The sequence below is a fragment of the Fusarium odoratissimum genome (assembly GCF_000260195.1).
Source record: "Fusarium odoratissimum NRRL 54006 unplaced genomic scaffold supercont1.7, whole genome shotgun sequence".
Taxonomy (NCBI): Eukaryota; Fungi; Ascomycota; class Sordariomycetes; order Hypocreales; family Nectriaceae; genus Fusarium; species Fusarium odoratissimum.
Window position 1 is genome coordinate 888,375 of NW_022158693.1, and position 12,153 is coordinate 900,527.

Here is a 12,153-nt window from a genome sequence, read left to right on the forward strand (position 1 = left end):
TGGATTAGTGTTAGGTCTTCTGCCCCCGGGGAAGAGGTTATTGTTGGGTTGGTGAACTGGACTGAACTGCGTGTTTCTGGCGTATCACAAATCCACCCGGCCCCAGCTGTCATGAAGCCGGCTAAGCCTCTTGAGTAGAACCATACTCCAATAGGGAAAAGCCTGTGAACCGGGCAGCGGGTCTTTGCGAGAGCCGGTCTTTGTTTGGTGCTGGTGCTTGTGCCTTATCAAGCACCCCGGATCGCCATAGTGCAGGCGGCTGGCCAGTGATTTGCATTGCAGAACAGACATCCAGGACGAGAGGGAGCACTGGACTCAGGCCATTGTTGCGCTACAATGCGCTCAGATGCAATGCACTGTAGGCACTCTCGACGCCCTCGTGCCAATGTCTCAGAGTTAGCCAATAACCGGCATACTCGCACGGCAGTGAGGGAGTTTTTCTGTTCAATCCTTTGCTAGCCAAGACAGGATCGAGGATCGAGATTGGTAAACTGTGGAGGAATGTTTGCTGAGTCTGATTGGCTTCGTCAAGGTAAGATCAGAAGCTCCCAATGCGTCCCAGGATTCCACTCTGAGGCTCTGATGGAGTCTTTGCTTTAAGGAATCCATCTTTTTTCCCACAACAATTTGAGCATGTTTGTATTTTCTTTGTTGTTCACTCTCATGTCAGAGTTACATCATATGTCAGAAAAAAAAAAATAAGTCAATGAGCAATCGACATGAGAAGAAAATGTCAAAAATCCACGGCATGATGCCTTTCGACAAGGGTTCCATGGCCAGGGGAGACCATTTGATGGCGTCATTGTATCACCAACTTGAAATAAATAAAAAAAAGGTTGAAATCTTGTTACCAATTCTCAAAGCTAATTCGGCATTGTTTGTGTAAGAAAGATACAAAGTCACCAAGGAATAATGTAACCATTCCAACCGATGGTCCAGATCATTAGCTCCATGTGTCAAAGCCCAATCGTTGCATAAAATTGGCATTGGAGGGCATAGCTTCATTGGCAGTTTTTTTTCCGACGTGAGCTGGGGATCAAATTGATCGTCGAAGCCCTATCTCAAGACAGTAGTGGTTTCGGAGGATAGTCAGGAACATGTTGTAAATCTTGACTGCTAAAAATTGACTCTGTGCCTTGGTTTGCTTTTGATCGAGTCAACATACCATTCATGTCTTGCAAAATCAACAATAACAGAAACAAGAGGGATCTCGATAGACTGGACTAAGAAACCCGGCAGTCCACCATTTGATGTTACACCTTCCACAACTATCATCAGTACTTCGTATGTGCACAACAGGAATAGACATGTCAAGGTTTCTTCCCCACGATGCGATGCCTCCTCTTGATGGTCCTTGTGACCAGCAATCGGTAGGCTTGTCAGGTGAGACCGGTCAATCATCCAGGACAGGTTTAGAACATAGACGGGATGATCTTAGCCATTTGAGGGGTAACAAAGTGTACAGTATCTCTACAATCCTGGCTGAATATCACGAACCTATCGAACTGCGAATGTGAATGCAACTGCGACTAGAGAGAGCTCTAGGATTCGACAATACATGCAGCTAATTGCCGCAAAAGATGCGCATCAACACTTTGACATTGGCCACTGGGACACTTCAACCGCTTCTCCTCTGAGGTATCATCATCCATCGCTCGGGTTGTTTGTTACGTTGGCATATACACACCCGCATCCCTTTTGCCTCTGTTCCCTTATTACGTGAGAATCTGGTTAATCTGGCTTCTTTCTTCAAGAGGCACAGTGCATTGCGTGTCGTCAAAGAGACCATCTTGCAATTGAGCAATAAGCCGACGGACTTCTCTTACCCTGCTGAGCACGGTTCCCTTTTCAGCTCTCCTCTCTATTAGTGATGCCTGGAGCCTCCGCGCTGCGCCTTAGTTGCGCTCTAGAGGCTAAAGATTGCGGTGGCAGCTAAATTCAGGGCATCTCCTTTTACTGTTCCCAAAGAGTTCAGACTCGAGATGACGGCGCCACAGTGTAATGGGCGTAGCTGACGAGAGGCCCATGAAAAGATATGCAGCTAAACCTTCTGGGCGTCTTGTTATATACACGCCCCATGTCCATTTCGGGGAAATGCAATCCAGTGACTGATGATGAAGATAGAGACGGTATCTCGTACTCGAAATGCGAGAATGTTCTCTGCGAGGTTTTAATATAATTAACAGTAATACGTTCTTACGCATTCAATGAAATAACTTTTGAGGTTACATGGAATTTGTGGTTCCAGCAAACAGCTGTCATTGCTTTCAGACAAAAACAAAAAAAAAAAAAAAAAAAAAAAAGTTGGAAAAGAAGGGGTCCTAAACTTTTTTCTTGGATCGCCCTGGAATCAGCCATTGCCGAATAAGAACTCCTGTCCAACTAACTTTTGCCCGACAACAAGAGACATAAAAACCATGCCCGGGCCGGGTTATAAAACATCAGCCCAGCCCAGCCCAGCGATCAGTTGACCGAAGAAACAGCGTTATCTGATCAGATCAGGGCTCCTCACCTTGGCTTGAGTTGGGACGTTAAACCAAAAAGGAGTAGGGTCAAGGGTTAGGTCAAGGGTTTAGGTCTGAAGCGACGGGGATCTTCACCACGTGTAAGTGGTACGCCGCAGTACGGATACTGATAGAGGATTCATTCCATGTCAGGTCAGGACGTTAATGCAATGAGACGAATTGGTACAGTCTCCTATTGGCATTTGAAATGATTTTACAAGTCATTCATGAATGACTGGTTGTGAATGCTCAATTTACCGCTGGATTTTAATCTCTCGTACCTGGATACGGCTGATGTGAGCCGCTCGCGTTTAAACTCCACGTAACATCCAGTCCATTCAGGTACGCAATTCTAACTGCACAATTAAACTCAAAACATAAAAACTTCATGCGGCCCATGGGAAAGGATTACGCGTGAAAGGTCACTGAAACAGGTTTTCCAAACCTCCACACAACAGGGCTCGAAACAAACCCATCGCTCCTTGGTCTGACGAGTTATTAGACGCGTCCCAAGCTGGCACAGCTAGCGAGAGACACGAGAGCCTCGTTACGCTCTCTCATCCTTGACCTGAAGGGCTACTGTCTCTCTTATCTGTTTACTTCAAGCCCTCTCCCAGAAACGGAACCGAGGCTTCATTGTATCGTGGGGGACCTCAAGCCACAAGAAGACGGAAAAGCTTATTCCATGAGGCAGTACAAGTTTCGATGTAGGGCAAATCGATCCCTAAGATTCTCGGTTAAGATTCTCGGCTCGCTTCTAAAATATCCGATGCAAGATGAGTCGGTCACTGGGTCGAGATGAAGAAAAGCTAAACAATCCTCGAATCAAATCGAGGGCCGAGAAGGACACCTGGACCTGGAAGCAGAATCTGAGACAGGTTCGCTATCACCGCATATAAACGTACTGTCATTTCCAGGTATGTTATCGACATGCATCGAACTATTGCTTTCGATGGTGAAAGTGGCTCGCGCATCGAGACACATCGAGCAGCCCTCTCCTACACGACCTTGGGTGTCTGAAAACTTAAGACCATGAATCAGGGAAAAAACATTCTATGCAAACAGTCGATTAGGTTTATTAAATCTCCCTAAGATAATCCTAAGATATTCTAAATATTTTTGTCACATAAGTCTTGGGATTGAAGTCTGAAGTTTTCTGCCATCGCCTTCTAGCCAGGCTCCAGCGAAGTGAATGAGAGTGAGCGCGCACCTTGGCAGTACAGTACGGAGACACACCGTACAAGTGTACAGCCCCTCTTTCGATTCCCCAGGCTTCAACACCACCCCACTCCATCTCCATCTCCAAATCAGTCCTCCCTTGTTCATTTCATCAACACCCTCTCCGCCCAGTGCGAGCTTTCATTGTCCATCTGGATTAGGCCTGGAGCGGACGTCGGATGGCCTCGCCAAGCTAGGCCACGGGGCCACTGTCCACTCTACCCGTCTCGGAAGTTGGGGAAATGGAGAGCGAACGACCAGAGCAGGCAGAAAATGCAGTGCAGTGAGTGAACTGTACAAAATCGTGTACTGTATTATGTACGACGAGAGGATGAGAACATGGACGCGTCGGGTGACGAATCAGCCCAGAATCGTCCATGACAGAGACGATTTGACTGCTGATGATTCCCAACAAGAAAAACGGACGATGAGAACCCGACCCGACACGGCTCTCTTGCCATCGCACTTGGTCGAGATGCTCCCGCTGAACTCTTATTCCATCTCGACTGGCAACGTTTGTCCAGACGGGACCTGATGAGTTGAGATACAGCTGCTCCAGGGAAACGGTTAGTTTCATCCCCTGGCTACAACGTTGTGCAGCGGACAAGAGGACCCTGGCACGACTGCACTTCTTTTTTATGATGGTGCACAAAGAGAACCATCACCCATTTCATACCTTATCGAGAAAAGCCTATCCAAGGATCCAATCATGGGCACAGCGCAAAGCACAGCGCCTCATGCACCACGAGGAGGGGAATGAGGGGATACGTACCTCGGATTTCCGCCCATAGTCCATCTCCCTCACCCGCCGCTGTTTCTCGCTGGTAAATGGTACCTGATTGTCAACAATGAAGTTTATGCCTTTGCAACTTCCTCTTCATAAAAGGAGTCAGGCACTATCGTGTCGTATCTCCTTCTCACATATCTATCTATTCAGGTCGACAACAAGGGGAAGATGGCTCAGCCCCTGTTTGCCGTCCGATTGCGACGTTCTCTCTGGCCAGTTCCTTAATAGGGCGCATCGTACGCCCACTGTTTACAAAGGACACGCCCCAGGTCAGGCGCTCTTCCACTCCTCTTCCTTGCTGCAACTCAGTTCGGGCAACGGAGCCAACCAATTGGCTCGCGTTACACTCTCCACCTGTCGCCATTGAATGGATGGATACCCCTGGGCCTGGGGGAGAAGGCGTTGGAACCGGTGGCCGCTCCAGGCTTGTTTGGCTACTTGGTTCATTCAGGTAGAGCCACAGAGGGAGGCCCCTCTCAGACTTCCAAGGCCAAGGTCATGTTCAGTGATTCCTCAATGGGTACTAGCGAGGTGATAAAATCACACAGCCATGTATTCAGAGCCAAGATACACTCCCCCGCACCTTCTGCCACACACCTTGGCTGGTCTCCCAAAATATTATTTCTCGTTTGTCTCTGGGACTTTACTTCTCCTTCTTCAACACTTGACACTTGACAACCTCACTTTACAAACTTCAAGCCCAAGAGTAACTAACAACACCAATCCAAACACATAGTTCGAGATCGACACGACTGAAGTCGGTCGAATCCTGAACATCCATCCCAAGTCGCCGGCAATGGCCTCATCCAAAGTACGCTGCCCTCAATCCTCGGAGGGAAACCGACCCGAGCCCTGCCTCATACCCCGATCTTGCCCTGTCATGATCTCTCTGTGCACGACCTGCCAGATGGCAGAACAACCTTCCAAGGCCCAGATTTGCTGATCTCCTTCATCCGTTTCAGGAAATGCAGCAGTCCTCGAGGCCATTGACTCAGAATCGTTCTCCGATGTCGTCCACATCGTCGGCCCTGCCCGGCCGTCAGTCCCACGCTCGGACGAGCTCGCACTCGCTGCTAACAGGTGCTCTCAACGCCAACCACCGAGTGACTCGACGCAAGTCGGTCACCAACCCGAATACCAATGTGACCGCGATCGCCGCCGCTCTTCGGGAAAGTGAGCGTTCTTCCGCCTTGCCCATCGGCAACGGTGGACGCCGGATGTCCAAGAGCGCTGCTGCCCGTGCTGCCCTCGTCGGCAGCCTTCCCTCCCCCCCCGCTAGTCTCCCGAACCACAAGTCGATACCCGAAACGAAGCAAGAACTCAATGGTAGCGCCATTGAGGACGATGTGAATGAGGGCTCGGCTGATGAGGGAACTACCAAGTTCCAGAAGGCTCGTCAACGCCGTGCCAGTGATGGCCAGACTCTCAAGGAGAGCAAGAAGAGCAACAGGGTTGAGGTTCGCTGTGACAAGTGCGGTAAAGGCTACAAGCATAGCAGTTGCTTGACTAAGCACTTGTTGGTCCCCCTCCTCCCAATGACTTGCCCCAGCACAGCAGCTCTTATCTTGAGATGAGAGCTGTTTTTGGCGTGTAACGTTTCGTATCCATGATCGGTGTCACTGACTGTGTCTAGGTGGGAACATACACCTGAGTGGGCTTTGACCTCAAAGCTGCTCATTTCCAAGCACCAGCAGGTTCAACTGCTTGAGGCTGCTTCTGTTCTGGTTACCATGAACGGCGTTGAAAACAGCGCTGATACTCCTCCTGAGTCTACCAAGGACTTCCAGAGTGAAGCTGGTTCATCCTCGCCTGCTGCGTCCGGGTACTCCGATCCCGCTGAGCGACAAAGCTCTGCCGACACTACCCCACCTCCGTTTGCCGAAGGTGTCAATGTTGACGGCACTTCGTACCGAAACAAGCGCTTCAGCAGCAATGGCGGATACGCGACAAGCTTCCAGTCTGCTTCGGCTGCTTCCTTCGGAGCAGGAAGTGTGCCGTACGGTTCAGGATTTGGTCACTACCGCCAGCCAAGCCATGACCACCGCCCAGGATCTTCCGGGCGTAACGCTACAGGCGAGGACGATCGGGACCTGGCTGCTGCAGTTGAGCTTCTGAGCTGCAGTTTTGGTAGCAACAACGGATCCCGACCTGCCATGGTTCCTGCTGATGCCCCTCCCGTTCCTCCGCTGCCAGCTCAATACCTGGATCAGGCAGCGTCTCTGTCTGCAAGCTTCATCAACAGCTTTCCAAGTCGACAGCCTGAGAGCTTCACTCGTGGTGAGATGAGACGCCCCAGCGACGACGTCAGAATGGACGGTAGCGGTGATTCGGTCATGGATGACGACGACTTCGAGATGCGTTCGCGCGGTCGTAGTGAAGATGATGACGATGGTGTTTTTGGTCGCATGGAGGAATGAAAGATTTTGTATGCATCACTAATGGGTTAACGATTGGGACGGAGTATATCTCTTGGGTCGGGCATGTTGGCTCTGGAGTTGGATTATATATCGGATGACGTCGATGGACATACACGTTATTCCTTCTTATTTATATGTACACATACCTATACAGCGTGTTGGTTGAGGTGGACCAAGCTCCGCCACGGATCTTTAGCACCGATGAGTTGGAAAGGCCCTTCTTTGCTTCGCCCAGGTTATCTGGGGATTGAGGAGCTAGATGAGATTGCATCGCCACGAGGTTAAAGTGAGGATCCGGACAGGCGTCGAGTTGGCACCTAAATAAATACCTATCTATCAAATGGAAATCAAATATCGAGAATCACATTGCCGTGTTCTAACATTGAATCACCATGAGATATGAATAGGAATGAAGAAGCATCAATTGACAAGAATGAGAGAGGTGATGAGACATCACGCAGTTCAAAGTCACAACGGAGCAGAAGAAGATGCAGCCTCTTCTGTGACAGGACTGTTGATGGAGATAGTAAGATGGGAGAAAGCGATGAGCTTCCTTCTCTTGGCCACACTTGATTGAAGCGCGAATGATAGATCTTAAGTTGAAAAAGAAGAAGAAGAAGAAGAAGAAGAAGCTCATCATCTTGAGGAGGAAGAAAATTCATCTTAGTCGGCTGGTGAAGCGACCCCCAGGGAGCAAGAAAACTTCTGACGTTAAGCCACGGTGCCAAAATTAACTGGTCTAATGGCCTGCGAAGATATACTAAATTTACCTAAGTCTTTTTTCTCACTTGGGATAAAGGTCCAAAGTTTTCTTGCCGCCCCTAGGCGACTAACCCAATGTCATCTTAGTTTTGAGTGTGGAGAAAATGAAGTCAGTTACCCTTGACGACGACGGGAACGACGTCAACGTCACATCTATTGGATCACCCCCACTCTATCGCTCCAGCTGTCACTATATTCCCTGACGCACAAGAAATACCTACCTACCTACCTCGGATACATAAACATCACCAACTATCAGCGCCCTGCTGTCTCTCCATCGCGACGCTCTCATACCTAGTATATATTTGTCCTAGACAAGTGGCGTGTCTCAACTCCTAAACCATGACTTCGCGACGAAGCGCCGCGGCTGGCGATGATGACACAGCCTTGACGACAATTCCATCATCGCCAAGGGAGGTCCAACAACCTCCGCGCACCTTTCGCGACGTGGTCCCCCGCCAGGCGCAGTTCCCTCTCGCTGTTGCGACAAGCTTTGCGATGGCTTCGCTTGGATATAGCTTGCTGGGCGAGCTTACCAACGGCGAGCTTGCTGCCCTGAGCCGAAGCCAGGATACTTGGGCAGAGGTTTCGCTTCTTGCCGGATGGAGAGTGTGAGTCAGATAAACTTGGGAAGCGGAAGAAATACTGATGGTGATGCTAGGATTGAGTTGACATTGGGATGGTATGGCAAGCTGGACAGCCTGGATGTTGCGATGCTGAATCTTCTCGCCCACGGCCCTCACGTCAGTTGACTCCACCCGTCGCAAAATATGGGCCAGCAAAAAACTGACTGATGAACAGTACTACCTCCTCTCAACCTTCTATGAGCTCAACTGGACTATTTCGGCTTCGGCTCTTGCTATTGACGTTCTCTCGATCGCTGTGCCTTTCTTCCTGCTTCGCCCGCTCTCTACTATCCATACACCTTCGGCTGCCGCTGCTGCAGGTCTGCCCAACCGCGAGCTTCTCGATCTTCCCCTCCAGACGTACACGGCCGCTCTGTCAACAGGCATCTACACCGTTGTCCTCGTCCTGTCGCTACGATTCATTCTGCCTCGTATTCTGGTTGTCAACTACTCAGGAGTGCCGACATTGGAGCCCGCCTACAATGCTTCATACGCTGCCATTCTCCCCGTGACGACCCTGTTCGGCATCGCCGCCAGCACTTTTATCTTTGCGCCTTTCGCCACGACAGCACGTGCCAAGGAGGACGACAAGCTTAACGAGTTTGATCCCGTGGCTGCATCTCTCGGGGAGACCGTTTGGTGGAATGTGTGGGGTTACACTGTCAAGACCAAGGTTGTTATTCGTCGAACAATTGTCGTCGCCCTTGTCACTGCAGTAAACACGTTCCTCGCCTCGTCCAAGACCTTGTATCGTGTCGATGCCTCTGGAGCTGCCGTGTATGCGGGCGTCTGGGCATTTGCTGCCATCTGCAGCGGTATTGGCCTGGGCTTCGTGGGCGGAGATTAAATGACTGAGACGTCATATTCTAGAAGGCTATAATCAGCCTTACAAAGACGAACTTGGTGGGGAGCAAGGAAAGGGTGTCGAGAATATCCTTGATTTGAGATGGAGGGATTAATACCCCGGTTTCATTTATCGATCGGAGTCAGAAGGATTCAGGGCGTGGTTACTTGACGATGTTGAATTCGTTGTCAAGTGACCATGATTTTTGATATTTATAGTGCTTTTTCTATGTAATTTTACTAGGTTTTTTTGTTACTCTGCTATCGTATGAATACCATTTTTAGGAGTTCGTCTCTAAAATAGTCTTGCCAGATCATATGAAGGGATATTTAGGCAGATATGAAACACCAAATTCATCGCAGCTGGGAATGTCGAGATATCGTCAAGGTGCCTTGACTGCTTATTAGGCAACGATGGGGCATCCTGGGCAATGGCTTGGCGTCTTCTAGAAGGAAACAGGGTGGTGTGCGCCTCTAAACGGGGATACTCCAGCATCAGCGAATTAACAACAAGAAAAGGTCAGTCATAGGGCTGAGGCGCAGATCCAACTGGGGACAAGTCGATGTAGACTAACGGAACTAAGAGACTGTACAGCCTCGGGCGATTCTTAACGAGAACAAGGGTTTCAATGCTAAAATGCCTGCAGCGCGATACGGTACGGTACACTAGACTACGCCCGAGAATCAAGGCAGCAGAATTGGATGCGGACTGATCGACAATTCGGTATACTCAAGGGGATATGTCTCCCAAGGCAAACACCAGTAAAATGAGTCCTAAGCTTACAGGCCCTGCTGAGCTGGCTCCCCAAATTCTGGGTCTTTTATGACGCATTGGGCATGTGAATGCAAGAAATGAAGTTAGTCAGTCATGGTTCATTGTCGAGATTGTGAAATGGTGGTGTTCGTGGGACAGAATGAGGCGTTGGTCCTGGTCTCGGTCCTGGATATAGGACGACTGAATACACCCCTGTTGTTAGACATTTCTAGGCTGGGGACTCCACAAAGAGTGCCTTGAGTGTCTCTTCCAAACTCATGAGCTTGGGCAATATGGCAATTATGTCGATTTAAAGAGCGATGACAGAAGAGTAGGGTTATCTTGGAATGAATCAATCACAATAAAGTTGAAATGCCAATCAAGAGTCTGATACTTGGTCACCCGGTGTAGGTAGGTAGGTTCAAGATGAATCACAAACTACTGCTAGCCCTCCCATCCTTCTCTAGACCTGCATATCTCCATTGGCTAGCCCGATAAGCCTCTACTCTATTGCTCCAACCTGCATAAGGCGTCACGCCTTTTTGCTGCAGTGCCCAGCATCTCGGTATCCATCTACGGGTCCCGTGCCTGGCTTGAGTAATAAGGGTCCCATATCGTCCTGCAAGATATGCCTTATGGCTGGGGCTAACATAGCAAGGGGTTGTTTGTATGGGCGTGAGTCTCTTGAGGCTCCAGTGTGCCTATGTGTAGTTTCAACCTCTTTGCGCAAACGGGTTGAAAACATGAAGTATAAGAAGAACGTCCTTGTTCCTAAGGACAGTATTTCACAACTCCATCTTCACTCACATCTTTGCATAATAGCTTGCAATCACTATCACTATAACAACAATTACAATCTTCTGCGAGAACGCCTGAAACAAAGAAACAGATCTGAAAGTCTTGAATATGGCTAGCTACTACAACACCACCTCCTCTTACGCTAGCCCCCCGGCTTTCAAGAGATCTCGAAGCATCAAGAGCGACCATGAGATCGATCTCAACGGACCCATTGAGGTTGTTGGATCCGTCAAGTCTGGAAGCAGCATCAGCTTGAACGGCGATGTGATCGTTCGAGAGAAGGTTGACGCCTATGGAAGCCTTGGTCTGAATGGAAGCATCAGATGCGAGTGAGTATGATCCTTCTCCTGAGTGTGATCTGAGACTGACAAACAAACAGTGGCAAGGTCAAGGCCTATGGAAACATATTGGTGAACGGATACACTGTTGCCAACGACAAGATCAAGGGCTGTGGAAAGCTCCGAGTCGTGGGAACACTCGAGGCTACGGACTTGGAGATTTACGGAAACGTGAGCATCACAGGACTATTGTAGGTATACTTGTAGCTATGACCCTGACTCAACTAACAAGAGACAGGAAATGCCGACGCCTTATTGTCTACGGAACTTTGACATTGATCGGAAGCGACTCAAGCTACTATGTCGAAGAGTCTGAGCAAGTGGCCGGAGCTGTCATGATGAGGGAGACTGAGCCCGACTGGGACTGGTAACTGGGTGTTATGATGTGATTGAATTGTGACTGGGACGTTTGGTATTACCAGATTGGGAATTGTGCCTTGGGTTTGCTTTGGGACTGTATTTCGGTCATTTTGCTTGGCGTTTGGATGGATCATCATGGATTCAGTTCTATCTTAGAGGGGGAAAGTCTTTCACAAGGACAAGATTGTAACAGAAGATATTTAGATTGGAATATACAGTTACAAGGGAACATAAAGTGCCATCAAGTGCAAGACTGCCAAAGAACTGCCTTCGGATTTCTCGTGAACATGACCAGCAACCCCACCAGTCACCTCTGAGATTTGTAATTCCAGTATTGAAGTCCACTCAGCTTGAAAACTTTCAACGCCCAAGCAATGATCTCCCATGAATACAAGGCATCTTTGAAAATCATTCTCGGTAATCGGTACAAGTGTTGCCGAGTTTCAAGGTGACTCCATGTTTCCAAGGCCAAGGCATACTCGGAGATGCTGCGTCAGAGGGTTCCATGATCTATCTATCATGACTCCTTCGGCAAGGCGTTCCACTAGATCACGGGGACGCCTTGGGCTTCGGCTAGACATTGGAATCACACGGCATATTTTCTGATCGCATATGCGCAAATTCCAAATCGCAAAAGCGCAGAACCATTTCAACAACAGCTGGAAGCTTAAGTTGCAGTGCAGCCTGGCGTAAGTAGGTAGGCACCTGGGTTCCGGACCTCGAACTTACAACACCTGCACCCAAAG

The 12,153-nt window shown here is 49.2% G+C and overlaps 4 protein-coding genes across 5 annotated transcripts; 3 read left to right on the plus strand and 1 right to left on the minus strand.

The window, feature by feature from the left end:
* Positions 1-3,529: 3,529 nt before the first annotated feature.
* On the minus strand, positions 3,530-4,614 carry FOIG_05585 (uncharacterized protein). The gene is made up of 2 exons (XM_031204270.1): positions 4,495-4,614; positions 3,530-4,272 (listed from the first exon to the last, which is right to left on the minus strand). The coding sequence occupies exons 1-2, from the start codon at positions 4,516-4,518 to the stop codon at positions 3,916-3,918; spliced, it is 381 nt and encodes a 126-aa protein (XP_031066099.1). The 5' UTR covers positions 4,519-4,614; the 3' UTR covers positions 3,530-3,915.
* Positions 4,615-5,087: 473 nt separating this feature from the next.
* On the plus strand, positions 5,088-7,510 carry FOIG_05586 (uncharacterized protein). Of its 2 annotated transcripts, XM_031204271.1 has the most exons (3): positions 5,088-5,320; positions 5,472-6,025; positions 6,143-7,510. In XM_031204271.1, exons 1-3 carry the CDS (start codon positions 5,306-5,308, stop codon positions 6,924-6,926), a joined length of 1,353 nt encoding a protein of 450 aa, XP_031066100.1. In that variant the 5' UTR covers positions 5,088-5,305; the 3' UTR covers positions 6,927-7,510. The 2 variants fall into 2 exon arrangements, with proteins under 2 accessions (XP_031066100.1, XP_031066101.1); XM_031204272.1 differs by having other exon boundaries at positions 5,088-6,025.
* Positions 7,511-7,670: 160 nt separating this feature from the next.
* On the plus strand, positions 7,671-9,502 carry FOIG_05587 (uncharacterized protein). The gene is made up of 3 exons (XM_031204273.1): positions 7,671-8,299; positions 8,350-8,431; positions 8,490-9,502. The coding sequence occupies exons 1-3, from the start codon at positions 8,031-8,033 to the stop codon at positions 9,159-9,161; spliced, it is 1,023 nt and encodes a 340-aa protein (XP_031066102.1). The 5' UTR covers positions 7,671-8,030; the 3' UTR covers positions 9,162-9,502.
* A 1,164-nt stretch (positions 9,503-10,666) lies between these two features.
* FOIG_05588 (uncharacterized protein) lies at positions 10,667-11,648 on the plus strand. The gene is made up of 3 exons (XM_031204274.1): positions 10,667-11,038; positions 11,089-11,238; positions 11,286-11,648. Exons 1-3 carry the CDS (start codon positions 10,818-10,820, stop codon positions 11,416-11,418), a joined length of 504 nt encoding a protein of 167 aa, XP_031066103.1. The 5' UTR covers positions 10,667-10,817; the 3' UTR covers positions 11,419-11,648.
* Positions 11,649-12,153: the final 505 nt, after the last annotated feature.